The 16156-nt window shown below is 33.4% G+C and overlaps 1 protein-coding gene across 1 annotated transcript in view; it reads right to left on the bottom strand.

Moving 5' to 3' along the window:
* The window catches only part of Luzp2 (leucine zipper protein 2), a 354582-nt gene that overhangs the window by 37735 nt on the left and 300691 nt on the right, over positions 1 to 16156 (bottom strand). Inside the window, exon 9 of the mRNA XM_013019604.1 lies at positions 11293 to 11457. Coding sequence (XP_012875058.1) covers positions 11293 to 11457 — 165 coding nt within the window. The remainder of the gene's footprint in view (positions 1 to 11292; positions 11458 to 16156) is intronic.

Raw genomic sequence — 16156 nt, 5'->3', positions numbered from 1 at the left:
GATGTTAGTGGCTAGAACAGTTTCAAATAACTCAAATCATTGACATACAAAGGATTTTAGTATTGACTGTTTAAATTTTAACAGTGTATCCATCTGCTTTCAGTTAATAGCTGCTTATTTCTTTGAAATTGAAAGACTAAATAACACAGATCTGCTGGAATTGATTTTTTTTCTCCCAATCTACACTTCTCCCATGCAAAGTGGTCTGGCCAGATGAGCCAGTATAGCACAGCATGGGATACAGGAACTAGAGTGTTCAAACAGAGATTTAAAACCAAGCTTAAGTCTGAAATTTACCAGTTGGCTAATATGTAGCAAGGGTATAATTTCTCTACACTTCACATTCCTTATTAGTTAAAGGAATGCCAAATTTATTTAATTGCAAAAAATAATGAGATGTTTTCATAAAATGTTTTCCCTAAGATGTGACTGTTAAGTATTCAAACATGATATTTAAGATAATTTATACACTTGAATAGTTCTCTGAATAAAAGTAAATTAGTTAAAATGCAAATGAGGAGTGTTTATATTTAAAGAATGGAAAAATTAGATACAAAAATTAGGTAACATAGTAAGTAATACACAGATCTAGAATAATTCCAATAGATAATTCCAATAAGCACACTGATCTAAATGTTACATTTGAATTAGCAAAATACATGGTAAATGACAGGAAAATAAAATAAAAATTGTTTCTATTTGCATTGAAATATCTACAAACATGTTGAATAATGTCCTATGGCAGTCACCCTCTTATGTCCTTCTAAATCCTTCACTTATTAATATAACCCATCTTCGATGTGTCCTTCCTGGTTTGAATGGGATACATTAATTATCCAAAGAAACTGTTATCCCTTATAGTCTCTCAGCTCAGTCAACCCAGTTTATTTAAAATAATTAACAACATATAACACTTTATCACACTAGATAGCTTCTAATACAAAACAAAAACAAAGACAAATTATACCATAAAATAATTTACCAAGAGAAAAAATGGGAGAGAGAAAAAAAATTAATTCTGGAGGAACGTCACTATAATTTTACAAAAACAGATGTTATATATGTTCATTCTTTCCCTGTTATTTTCTTATCATAGAATTTATAAATGTAATAGTTTTCTATTTCCACTAATGTTAGTTTTTGGGGTGTCAGGAATTAATACTGTCACATATTCTTGCAAATTATTCCACCAAAATATTCAGTGTGCTATTTTTTTCTTTTTCTTTTTGTTTTGTTTTTCCTTAAAGCTTGATTTATTGATACTGGGAATTTTGTGTATTTTTCACTATATCAAAAAAGTATTTTTTTTCTATTTTTTTACGACAAGGGATATACAGAGGGGTCATAGTTATATAAGTAAGGTAATAAGTACGTTTTATGTGAAACTTATCTTTTCCCTAATTTTTCTCCCACTTTCCCTTCTCCACCCCCCTCAAGTTGTACAGATTATTTCTAATATACTATCTTGTGAATATCACTGTTTCATTGGTTCCCCTTTGTCCTTTGTCTCAACATTCTGTTGTTTCCCTTCCCTTCCTTAAATCACATAAACATATATAAAATACCAGGGTACCAAAATCAAATATACTGACAATATGGGATATACCATAGGGGGAAGAACACACACACAAAAAAACAAGAAATCACATAATACACTAAAAGGAGCAACAACAAAGAAAAACCTCTTGTGTCCAAATCTTGAGTTCACTTTGCTTACCATCATCTTACATGGTCATATGTACATAGCTATTGAACTATTCTGCTCATCTCCTAAAATTATCTTAGATGTATACTATTTATTGCAAATAAGGGAAACCAGGGGACCTATGGGCAGTATCATTCTTTCTGATGGAAGCATTATATATATATTATATATATATATACATATATATACACATATATATCACATTTTCTTGATCAAGTCATCTACTAAGGGGCATCTGAGTTGGTTCCATATCTCAGCTATGATGATAATACCACAATAAACATAGTTGTGCTGGTAGCTTTAGTACGGTCTTATTTGTAGTCATTTGGGTAAATGCCCAGAAATTGACAGACCTCTAGCAAATCCTACCAAAAAACAAAACAAAAAAAAAAAAAAAAGGAAAGAAAGCAAGCAAGCAAGCAAGAAAGAAACCCAAATAAAATCAGAGATGAGAATGGAAACATCACAGAAACAACCATGATTCAGAACATTATAAGGGAATACTTCTCAAACCTTTATACTAACAAATTTAAGAATCTGGAAGAAATGGAATAATTTCTGGCAACCACTGATATGTTCAAACCAAACGAAGAAACTTTAAACCAACTAAACAGATCCATATTAAGCACTGAAATAGAAACAGCAATAAGAGACCTTGCACCCAAGAAAAGCCTAGGACCAGATGGATTCATAGCTGAATTCTACAAGCCCTTCAAAGCAGAAATCACATCAGTATTCCTTCCTCAAACTATTCAATGAAATTGAAAGTGAAAGTTCACTACCAAACTCATTCTATGAAACCAGCATAACCCTCATTTCAAAACCAGACAGGGACTCATCAAAGAAAGAGAACTATAGACCCATTTCTTTGATGAACATCGATGCAAAACTTCTCAACAAAATTCTGGCCATTTCAATAACCCTAAAGAAATGATACACTATTTTTCTTCGTTTAATATATATTTTATTGTAAAGCTACTGTACAGAAGGGTTACTGTTACATGACTAAGGTAATGAGTACATTTCCTACAGAGCATTGTTACCGCCTCCTTTGTTTTTCCCCTACCATTCCTTACTTCACCACCTCCCCAACTCCTCCCTCCCCACCTGCAAAGTTGTAAAGTTTATTTCATAGTGTTTTTAAATGTAAAGGTTTGTGGACATTTTAACCATTGCAAATGACCCAAAGATTTCTACACTTTAAAAAAAATCAGTAAAAGGTCATGTTATTGTCTGAAATTTTATTTTTCATTTACAAGTTAACCATAGAAATAGTCGGCTAAGTTGAGATATTTCCATTCTGTGAGGAATTTCAAGGCACATGGAAAGAGAATAATCTTCTCACCTTCTACTCTCCAGGGGATCAATCTACTTCTTGAGTTATTCCAGGCTCTCACAAATGAGTAAAGACTCCTACAATATTCATAACTAGGGTGTCAGCTATTATAGAGCAAATAAACCATCATTCAAAATGATCCATAGTACCTTGAAGTATCTAGAAATCGGATCCTGAATCTTTCTACAAGAATAATTTTTCCACTAGTAAATTTGAACTTGTTTGTGACACACAATAGAACACTAGAACTTTAATGTCATAGTCTAATTACACTGTTTTAAGAAAATATCAGAAATAGAGCAATTAATACAAAAAATAGTTTGTCACAGTTCTAGAAAACCAGAGGTCACAATGCCAGGTAGCTGTCCTTACTTTTTCAAGATAGTACTTGTTGCTTCATACCTGGAATAAAGGAGTGCTATATTCTCATGGCACAAAGTACAGAACTGTAAAAAAGGGGAAATTCTATGTGATCAAATTCAAAGTTTTTTAATGTTCTTAGAGCTGTATGTTGTTTTTAATAATACTTCTTCTGAAAAACAAAAAGATTTCCTGAGATTTTCCCAGAACCCAGGAGAGAATCTTTTGTCTTTTGGGATGATCTAAATGTGATTTTTGAAGGCAAAACTTCCACTTGACAAAGCAGAGATGGGTGTGAATTTGTTTGAAATTTTACTATACAATCTTGAAATACAGGTTAACCAACCCATTGCAACAATGAGATGTACAAGATGCTCTGTCGAAAAACAAACTTTACAATTTAGGCAGGGTGGGGTGAGGTGGGGAGGGGACAGTAGTTGTGGAGGTGGGAGGGAAGGGATGGTATGGGAAAAACAAAGGAGGAGGCAACAATGGAGGATGCAACAATGCTTGATAAGAAATGTACTCATTCCCTTGCTCATGTGATTGTAACCCCTCTGTACAGTATTTTCATAATTAAAAACTTATTACAAATCTAAAAATTGAAAAAAATCTGTACAAAGATATAAATTTTATACAATGGAGGTAAAATAATATTTTAAAGTATATTCTAATGTATAGAAAAGCAAAACAATAGAAAAACCTAAACCAAAATGAAAGAAATGGGAAAATGCAGTATATATATATATAGATAGATAGATATATGATAGTAACTCTGTACAACTAAAGATAATAAAAATATTATTTTAAAAATCAAAATAAAATATCAGATTTAAGCTCTAAGCATATCAGTAATTACATTTAAATAATAAACCTAAATTCATTAATGAAAAAAATCTTGAGTATATGCCTCTAATGTATTTATGAATGTCTCCATGTACTATAATACAAATATATTATATATTATGAAGGAGACAGAAATAAAAACCTTAAGGATGAAAAGGAAATAATGACTTAGTTTGTACTAGGAATTTCAGCTCAGATATTTTGACATACACCCCCAAGGAGACCATAAATCAATATTGCACTGGATTAAATAAGTATAAAACTAATACTATTCAATTTTTCTTCCTAACAGATCCTGGAAGTAATATTATCACCTTCATATTTGTACTGAGAAGTTAGTTCAAAAAGTTCTCCCACAGGCATTAGAGAGTAGAGATTCAATCACATTGAACTTGGCTTTGGAGCCAATGTACCTATGCTGTACATATAGAAGATATAATTTTATTAGGCATGTTGTTTGATATAGTAAATTTCTTTTCAAAAGGAAATAATCAGAGGCTGCTGTATAATTGCTCAAGGTCTCATATGCATTTCACAGTTGGCACAAGGCAGTTTTTTCATTTACTCTGTTGAATGGCACATTTGTGCTCTTGCACATCATACTTTATACTGGGGTATATAACATTTAACTACAGAGTCCACCACAAGTCAAAGACAGCAGTACTAGAAAGGAGCTGGCAGAGCCAAGTGTCCTCTATCCTATAGAGAACATTTTCACTGCCAAAAGTCATTGTGATATTATATATGAAATTGAATTTATTTATTTATTTAGTTTTTCCCCCTGGCAACTTTTATTGATAAAGCTCTGCTTTTCCCATGGAACTTTTTTGTAAACCAAAAATCTTTGCCCAGTTGATAATCTATTGATAATTATGTCCTAATGTTTCTTGAGTGATATTTTGACTTTCTGTTTTTCTTACATACATTTGAAAATGTATTTTTTGTCATTATCAAGGTATGTACAGAGGGGCTGCAGTTATGTAAGTCAGATAAAGAGTGAACAACGTTATCTCTTCCCTTGCTCTCTCCCAGTTTTTCTCTCTCTTCCCCACCTAGGAGTTATATAGTTAATTTTCAATGTATTATCTAGTGAGTATCACTGATGATTTGTTCACCCTTTATCCCACTATGTCTATACATCTCCTTACCCTCCCAAAGTTAGATAAATAAACAAACAAGAAAAAAGTAAATGAAAACAAAAGCAACAACAAAGAAGAAGAAAAACAAACCTCTTGTTTCTGTTCCCTAAAATTCATGTATATATACTATTTAGGTAGAAGACATTAGTCTAAACCTCTTTTAGAGATAGTTTTAATATATGACACATTAGTGAATTATATGCTCTAAAAATATTGGCTATTATTTAAGCAAATAAGTGGAAATTATGGTATTGTACCACACATTCTACAAATTTTACATCACAAATAAACATGCTCAAGATGTTTCTCTTGTTTAATGTGCTTTGAATCTCTTGTCATTTTTCCTCTCTGCATGAATATATACATATATATTTAAATACATATGCTGCAGGATGCTTTCTTAAAGGTATTAGAACAAAATCAACAAACACCTATGGTAGCTACATATGCACTTGGTTTTGTGATGCACATCCAAATATTAACAAGTTCAAAGCCATCTAATAAGACTTTGTTCTAAAATCTGACTTTGTTGTAAAGTCTCTTCTTGCCTTCCTTGTCTTAGTGAATAAATGCAGACACAGAGGATTCCTTGATTCTCTCTCTCTATGCATCTCATTTAATCGTGAGGCCAAACCAGTTTTATATTGCTAATATTTTTAATCAACATTTCATTTTCTGGATCATAAATCCATTGTCCTAGTTTGCTAATTTCTACTTTACTAAGGATCATTTTCTGCAAAATTCAAAAAATATTTTGTGGTGTACATGTTTGCTCCTTTCCATCTGGAAATAAGCACATGGTATCTAAACAAAGGCATTACAAATATCATCTTGGTTATTCACAATTTGGAGGAACATCCTTCCCCCTATGTGCATAGAGAACTATTTTTCCTAATTCATTACCTTCAATCCAACAGTTTGAAATATGGAATCCTAAATTCTTATAACAAATTTGAATATTAATAAAAGGATAGAATATTTTTTCTATTTCAAACACCCCCTGCACTTTTCTTGCTTTCTTGGAATGACATGGTTGCAAAAGGATACACCCTTACCATCCCACATTATCCTCGTCAGAACCTATAACAGTTATCACAAACAGATAAGCAAAGATTGGTTGACTATAAAGCTTTTTTTAAAAAAAAAATTTAGGGCATCATGCATGCTGTGCAAGAATTCTACCATTAAGCCACTTTCCCAGACTGACTATTAAAGCTTTTAATGAGAACTTCATAACCTATTTTTCTCTCTTCTAAATAAAGCAAAGGTCTAGTAGGAAGAGAGACACTCAGTAAATGTCATTTAAAATTAATCCTCCTGAAGCATTGTCTGGGTACTGACAAATGTCAGGCAGATCGATGAGGTAAGCGCAGTGAGGAATCTGCAGACATCACTACCCTGAGATATGACCTAGGGTCAAGAGTAGACAAGAGGAGTCAACATTCAGCCAAAGCACTGCTTATAAAAAACTTCATCTTTACTAAGTGGGTAAAAGAAAAAAAATCCTTCACATCAGAAAGAAGCAGGCAATGATAAAGATAAAATGTAATCAATGAGAAAAAACTGATACACATGAACTTTACGTCATAATACTATGCTGTAGAATGAAAAACCAAATATGTAATATTGGAATCAAAATGTTTACATTACTTTTTGAAACTTTCCAGTAAACCATTAAAATTTCTTCCTCCAACTGTAGTGAACTTAGAGCTTATAAAATCACATGTACACAAGTGTATGTACACAATTCATGAACGTAAATGTGTTTTCATTACATAAACACAAATACAAAGGAATAAAAATACACAGGAATAAAATATAATCTTACAAACAGACCTCTCGAGAGAAATAAAAATACCATCTTTGGAAGCTGCGCTATCATGTTTCATACAGAAACCAAACAATATTAATGTAGACATATTTTTTGCAATTTTGGTTTACAAAAACTCACCGAAATAAGTATTTAAAGGGGATTTGGACAAGACATAGATATATAAATTAGTGGCAGAATGGCTTGTCTAATAAGCTCAAGGCCTAATCTTCATACCACAGTATAATCTACAGGTATCAACAACAACACAATAAATTGGACTTTATGAAAAACAAATGAGAATGTACAAGCTTGGACATATATAAAGGCAAATAAGAAAAAAATACTATCTTCATTGTTCATGTCACAATAAACCTATGAGATCAGCCGTGATGTGTGATGACATGATTATCACACAACTCTGATCCAGGCACACTGATCACTGTAGTTAGAATTAACCGTTTCTGAAGATGAGCAGTTAAATGTCCTAATTTGGGCTGGCATTGTAGCTTAGTGGTGGAGAAATTGCTTACCATGTGAAAGAGCTGTGGTTTGATCCCCAATACCAAACACTATCACACACACACACACACACATACACACACACACAGAGACACACACACACACAATAAATATTATTTTGTGTACATAGAGAAAAATTATTCCATGACTGAAATGTTTATTTTTCTTATTGTACACCTATTCAGGTTTTAAAAATATGACCTGTGAGTTTTCTCCATAGAGATTAAGCTCCAAGCATACCTAAAACACAATTCCTACCACTATTAAAAAATAAAGACTATGAACTTCCATACTACTTTCCAAAGTGGTTGAACAAGTTTACACTCCCAACAACGCAGTAGGGTTCCCTTCTGTCCACATCCCCTCCAGCATCTGTTGTTACTGGAGTTCTTGATTATAGCCATTCTAACTGGGGTGAGGTAGTATCTCAGTGTTGTTTTGATTTGCATAGTATGGAGATTCCTCAAAAGACTCCACATGGAAGCCCCTATGACCCAGCAATCCCACTTTTGGGCATTTACCCAAATGATCACAAACAAGACCATACTAACACTACCAGTACAACTATGTTTATTGCAGCGTTATTTACCATAGCTAAGATGGAACCAACCCAGATGCCTCTCAGTAAATGAATGGATCAAGAAAATGTGGTATATATACACAATGGAATTCAATGCCTCCATCAGAAAGAATGACATTGCCCCATGTCTTAGGAAATGCAAAGACTTGGAAAAATGATATGAAGTGAAGTAAGCCAGACCCAAAGAAACATAAGTCCCATGGTTTCCTTTATTTGCAATAACTAGTATATGTCTGAGACAAGCAGAAAAGGTCAGACAAGTTGATGTTAGGAAAAATGAACCCCAAGATTAAGACTCAGGTGGTTTTCTTTATTGCTATTGTTTCTAACATATTTATAAGATGATTTTTTTGTTGCTTTGTATGTCCCTCCCCCATGGTATAACCACTGTTTTCATTGTATTTGATGTTGGTATAATTTGTGGAAGGGAAGGGAATGCTAAGGGGAAACAAAGGAGGAGACAACAATCCTTGACAAGAAATGTACTCATGACCTTGCTCATGTATTTGTAACCCCTCTGTACAGTATTATCACAATAAAATTTATCAATAAAAGATAAAAACTATGGGTGAAACAGAAACACCAGATAGGCTTGTAATGCTAATCTCTGAAATAGGGTTTTCTGTAGTACATTAACTTAGATTTACTGAACTTCATTTTAAACAATTGGATTTTTGTTATTTTTTTAAATGAACAATCTCCAAACCCAGCTAGTTTAAAGTCTCCTTGTCATTTTCTGTGATAAGTGAAGAAAAATAATAAGTATTTATTTCAATGCCAGGATGAGGACTTATTCTTATAAAATAAAAGTGCAGTTCTAATAATGGGTTCAAATAATTATATTTCAGGTCAAAGGCAAATTTCACAGGTCCATAAAAGTGCAAAGCTTATAAGAACCCTAGGTAAGCTCAAAATGGAATCTGGTAGGTGGGTGAGTTTTAGGTAGCTATGTGGTTTACCAATTAAAAAAAATTCTTGTGATAAGCATAAAACTGCACAGTTCCTTGTACTTTTATTGGAAACATAAAACATAGAGTTTTCAGCAAAAGGAAAGGAAAATCTAAGGGAAAATGAAAATGTCAACTTTAATTTTTTCACATTCCTGCCAACCAATATAATAAGTACAAAGACAAAATACGATTAAAATGCACATGACTCCAGTGTTCAAGGAGTGTTAAGTGCTCTAGATTTAATTTATAAAGAATTTTAATTTTTTGGTGATCATGATTATACCACCCCATGATGCAGAAAGTATCACATCTGGATGGTTTAATAGAATGTAACACAAGATATTTCCCTTAACTACTATTTCGCTTAACAGATATTTCCCTTAAATTCACTGTTTATCTCTGATGTTGTTGTTTATAACATGTTCTTTTAGTTTTTATTGTGAAAGTGATGTACAGAGAATTTATAGTTATGTAAGTTAGGTAATGAGTAGATTTATTTTTGAGCAGTGTTACCCATTCCCACATTTCTTCTACTTCCCAAGGACTTTCCTCCCCACCAATTGTAAATTTCATTTCCAACATAGTTTCTAGTAAGTATCAGTGTTAAATTAGTTCACCATTTCTGTGATTCTCTTCCGCTTCCCAAATCATCAGATAAAGAAGAAAAAAAGAACAGATTAAGCAGCAAGGACAACAAACCAATGACAACAGGGAATAAATCAAAAGGGGAAGAAGAAAAAAAAAGAAATAACTGCAAGCAGTACAAAAACAACAAAACAAAACAAAACTCTTTCTTCTGTTTGTTAGAGTTAATTTTTCTAAGTGATCAAAGACCTCAATATAAGACCAGATACCCTGAAAATATTACAGGAAAGGATAGGGTTTCATGGCACAGGTCAAAACTTCCTAAGACCCAGAAACACAACAATTCAAAGAAAGGCTGAATAAATGGGACTGCAGAGTTTCTTCATGGCAAAGGACATATATATCAGGATAAATAACCAGAGATTGGGTGAAGATCTTTACTAGCTATACATAAGACAAGGGAATTTTATCTAAAATATATCTGGAACCCAAAACACTAAACCCCAAATGAAATAACCATCCATTAAGTGGGATAAATCTGGGTGCTAGTGGCTCACGCCTGTAATCCTAGCTACTCAGGAGGCTGAGATCTGAGGATCGTGGTTCAAAGCCAACCCCTGGCAGGAAAGTCCATGAGACTTTTATCTCCAATAAACCACTAGAAAACCAGGAGGGGAGCCTTTGCTCAAGTGGTAGAGCACTTGCCTTGAACTGAAGAGAGCAGGGACAGTGCAAGCCCCACGACTGACCAAAAAAAAAAGTGGGATAAAGATTTAGAGAGACTTCTCCAAAGAAGAAATAAGAAAGGCCAATAGACACATGAAGAAATGTTCAACATTTCTGGTGATAAAAGAAATGCAAATGAAAACAACATTGAGATTCCGTCTTACCCCAGTTAGAATGGTCATTAATCAAGAAAACTAATAATGACAGATGCAAGTAGGTATGTGGCCAAAAGAGACACTACTATATTGTTGGTGGGAATCAAAATGTGTTCAACCACTCTGGAAAGCAGTATGGTAGTTCATCAAAAATTAAATAAAGACCAATTTTATAAGCCAGCAATCCCACTCCTGGGCATTTACCAAAATGACCACAAACAAGGCCACACTACAGCTACAAGCACAAATATGTTCATTACATCATTATTTACCATAGATATGATGTGGAATCAACCCCCAAGACCCCTTACTGGATGAAATGGGTCAAGAAAAATGTGATATATATATATATATAATTAGCTTTTTTTTAATAAACAGTACCATAATCTCTGCTATAGAAAGCATGCCTCCCAAAAGTTTCCAAAGGAATATTAATAGTTTACTTACTGGCATAATTCACATGGTTCCTAATTTTGCAATTTGACACCCTATTTGGGTTTACTTTGTGGTCATCTATAATAAATTTTGAAGATGGCACACTAGTTGATATTATACTTCAAAGTATGATTTAAAGTTACCTTGCTTTTTACTCTGGCATCTGGAATCTTAGAAGCAATTGTTCTGGATGGCAGTAACATCTGAGAAGGATTTGATGTGATTAGACTCAAAGGAGGTGGTTGATCACGGAAAACAGATGACAAACAGAGTTGTACAGTCTCCTTCATGGCTTTCATCTGTGACTCCTAAAAAGAAGGGACACACAGAGAGAGGCTTTAACAACTTTAAGTATGGTTCTGCTTATCATTTTCAATTTCTATTCTCATGGTGTTTACTCTCTCACCACAAATTATATATATATATATATATATATATCAGTTTTCAAGTGTAATTGGATAATCTGTAAATCTCATGATAGCATATTATTTAATTCATTATCAGACTACTTTTAGAAACTAACATGTTTCATGTTATCATTTGAATACCAATACATTCATTTTGTGCTTCAGTTATTTTCCAGATCGGGTTTACAATTTTGCCCAGAGTTTGTCCTGTAAAGGTGACATACAGAGGAGTTACAGTGCTATCCACATAGCTGGTTTACAAACATTGGCCAACATGTAGATATCATTTGTTGAGATGTCCTCTAATCATTAAGTTCTTGATCTCTGCCTCCAGAGTAGCTGGGATTACAGACCTTAACACCGATGACTGGCCTTCAAGTGATACAATTTCAATCATGAAAAATTTCTGGAAAATAAACCTATTGTAGGTCACAATGAAGTAGATGTCCTTCTGAGACACTTATTGTCATTCTGTTGGCATGAGCTTCCCTTTGTGAATATGGCTTTCATATCAATGCAGCTCCTTGTGTTTCTCAGTTTATGCTATACTTCTCTTCCCAATATAATGAGAGGCAGACTTTTGTTTCTTAGAGAACTTATATCTTGTGGAAGTTATTTGGTAATAGAAGTTAGTCCAATGCAAGAATATTCATGTTTTTATATCACAATGCCCACACATTTTGCATGTGAACTAATTCTGTAAGTTTCAAAATATCTGAAACAGGCATTAGTATTACTATTTTATTCAAGAAAAGAGGAATAAAAATTTTAACATAGGAGAATTTCTGGCTTAGACCCCCCAAACAAGCAGAAAACCTAAGCAAACTTTTGCCAGGTTCCACTACTAAAGTAACTTGATAATTTCCAAAGTTGAAGACATGAAACTTTTGGGACAGCTAACTAGATATTCTTGTAGTAGTTCAGAGAAACTGAGGCAGGAACTACTGAACTGATCTGAATTAGAATTATTAAGAACATGAGATGTTGTCCTGGGCCCAACTACACAAGATAGGAGACAGCATAGTCTCTGGGTCAAGACCCAAGCTAATTAATATGCACTTCATCTTTATTAGTGTATGCTGGGCTCAGTGAAGCCACACCATCTGTTCCCATCTGTTTGACAAAACAAACTCTAAACAAACTACTGAGTTATGCAGCTTTCCTCTTTCCCTTCTAGGAACCTTTCATGTTCTATTGCTGGAGAATTGACTTACATCCACCCTAAAAGTTGCACATTCTGGTAAACATTTACCTACAAGATAGATTTCATGGAAACATACCAATATGAGAAAACACTTTCTATGGCCAAGTTGTGGTACTTTATAAATTGCCAAAAAAAATGAACAACTGAAATGAATTAGAAATAAGACCAGCATGCATTTTTTCTCATTATTCTTGCATTGTCAAATTGTCTAAAATGAAATAACATCTGAAAGTGACTGTGAGAAAGGAAAGCTGGCCAAAAAGAAATGAAGTTGAACAATGGTATGTAAGAGTTAACTGTTTTACCCAAAACGCCAACTTCGGCATTCTTTTTTTTCATTTTTTAAAATTTTTATTCATTTTTTATTGTGAAAATACTGTACAGAGGGGTTACAATTACATGGGCAAGATAATGAGCACATTTCTTATCAAGCATTGTAGCCTCCTCCTTTGTTTCCCCTTCCCATCCCTTCCCATCCTCCCCCCCCCCCCCCCCCGCCTCCCCACCCAATCCTCTTGCTTTAATACATTGATTTAAAACATACCTAATATGCATACTGGAATTTAGTACAAATCCTGGTATGTTAAAAGTGTCTCAACATTTTTTTTCAATAAATAAATTGAAAAGTCAACTGAAATTATTTTCAATGTCACTAAAGGAAGTTATCTCCAAAGTGAATAGGAAAGAATAGATCAAATATTTCTGTAGGCTATTTGCTAGAATCTTGACTGACTCTTCTAACATGAAGTCTACTAGGAAGTCAAGGCATCTGGAACAATCCAGATGTTTTCCTATTTGTGGAACAATCCAGATGTTTTTCCGTTTGTATACTAAAATGAGAGAGTGGAGAAAGACTAATGAAATACTCAAGGGAAGACTTAGCCAAGAACCTAACATCACATGACTTTGAAATACTGTTTTACAGTGTTTATCTCCTATAGGAGGCTTGTTTTGTACGTAAAAAATAGATTGTCTCTTTTAAATACCAAATATCTAAAAGGTTAGTTTATCTGTAGCTAGAGTATACAAATCTGCTAATTGGAGTAATGGTTAAACTCTGATGCTGAAAACAATAAATTCAATCACAATAGTAATTTGAAATATCAATTCTAAATAAAAACTGAATTCTTACAACTCCTTGTCTGCTATCATGTGATTCAACATATTCTGAACCTCTTATTTTGCATTTGCTTCCTTTGAGCCACATGCTTGTATCATGGCTTCTAATATATCATTTGAGTTTTGTGCCTTAACTATATATTGTAGATTTTTCCTTCCAAGACAATAGATTGCTATGAGCTGTTTTCTTATTTTTTCTTATTACCTAGCCCCATTAACTGCCTCTAAATTAGGAGAGGCTGTGGCTGCTCTTCCTCTGGTTTTGATGACAATTCCACGAGGAGGACCCCGACCATGTTATGAAACCACAATGGCATTATATTATAATTAATGAGGCTCAGGATAGGTGGTGTGGAAAGCTCCAGGCTAAATACTGTTCATTTTGAAGCTTGCTAGAACAAGATGTTCTTTAACAAATATGATGTAAACAATATTAGTGTACTTACCTTTAAATCCTAAAAGCTGTTCTCTCCTGAGATCATTGATGTTTTTGCTGTGTTTTTCTTTGCTGACAAGATCAATTTTCCAACTTGTTTTACCACATGCTAAGTAAATGAAACTCCATAACTAAAACACTATTTCTCAGAGTGAACTTCCTCAACAAGTAGTTATGTGGACATATAACACAATGTGCTTCCCTGCCTTATTGCATCTGTGGGTCTCATTTCCACAGCTAGCGGATCCTTACCCAAACATCCTTATCAAAATTTTCCATTCAACTCCTGGGTTTTTATGACTGATTACAAACCAGAATGCAGTAAAACCACCAGCACAATTATATTCATTGTAGCACTGTTCATTATAGCCAAAGTATAGAATCAGCTCAGATTCCCCGCAGTGGAAGAACGGATCAAGAAAATATGGCATATATACACTATGGGTATATACCCAAATATCCATTAGAAAGAACTATATAGTTCCATTTTCAAAAACAAAAAATGCAAAGATACAATTAAATGTTAAGTGAAGTAAGCCAGCCCCAGAGAGAAATGGATTTTATGTTCCCCCTATATATATATTCAGCTTATAAACCTACCAATAAATACATTGCATATTATGAAAATACATACAAAAGTATTAGCTTAAATATGGAAAATTCAAGGAAGAATTCCAATAGTGTAATTCCTTAAAAAAAGGTTAAATTTCAACAAAATAAACATCAGGAAGCAGGAAATTAGAAGAGGTGGGTTGGAGTCATAGGAATAGGAATAGATAAATAAGAGGAAAAAAGGCAGAGAATGCAGTCAGGAATCTACTGTTTATCCTATAACATTAATAAAATAAAGGAAGGGGTATGTAAGGGAGGGATGGGTGAGAATGTTGAAAGAGGTAGTGCTGGTCAAGAAACGATGGATTCATACTGTTTTGGTAAATGACAATTCCTTTATATAACTACTTAAAATAATAAAAAACAAAAACTGTCTCACATAGAACATGTTTTTGGAAAGAAATCTTGATCATCTTTTCTAATAATTAACTTTCCAAAATGTCTTACCAATTGTATAGCATCTAGTCCTATTTTTGTTTTTTATTATACATTGGACCCAGGGCTTAGAGATTGCTAGGAAGGTGTTTTATTGTTTGAGCTATATCTCCAGCTCTGTATTGTTTATTCTTAATGGAATAAAATGTCACAGAGTTGTTAACGTCTATGATGCATTCATAGACTCTAACTCAACAAGTACTTAATGTTAAGTGAAAAAATAAAGCTTTCAGAATATAAATGTATTTGCTTTAATTCTATGTACTAGAAAAATATAAGAAAATTATCTCAGATACTAAAAATATTTGCATGTGTACCATGTGCAACTAAGAGTTAATTATAAATAAACATATATAAACAGTGAAAGTAGGAAACTAGAAAAATATCATTTTAAGTATGCAACATTTAAATTTTTTATTTTATTTTAAAGATGCTGTACAGAGCGGTACAGTTATATGAGTAAGGTAATGAGTACATTTCTTGTCAAGCATTGTTACTCCCTCCTTTGTTGTTCTTCCACTATCCCTTCCCTATCCATCTTCCCCTCACCTCCCCCCTATGAAGGTGCAAAGTTCATTTCCAATATGGTGTCTTGTAGGTATTGTTGCAATGGGTCATCCTGTGTCCGCTTTTTTCAGCATTTTGTTATTCCCCTTCCCTCCCAATTAGACAAATGTATATACAAGAAACTTAACCCCCCCAACAACAAATCCTCAAAGAAACAACTGCCCAATAAATAAGTGGGCGAAAGACTTAAAGAGAAACTTCTCTGAAGAAGAAAGAAGGATGGCCAA

Source organism: Dipodomys ordii, unplaced genomic scaffold (genome assembly GCF_000151885.1).
Source record: "Dipodomys ordii isolate 6190 unplaced genomic scaffold, Dord_2.0 Scaffold46, whole genome shotgun sequence".
NCBI lineage: Eukaryota > Metazoa > Chordata > Mammalia > Rodentia > Heteromyidae > Dipodomys > Dipodomys ordii.
Note: the sequence above shows the minus strand (reverse complement) of the source record. Positions and strands in the feature narration are given on the sequence as shown.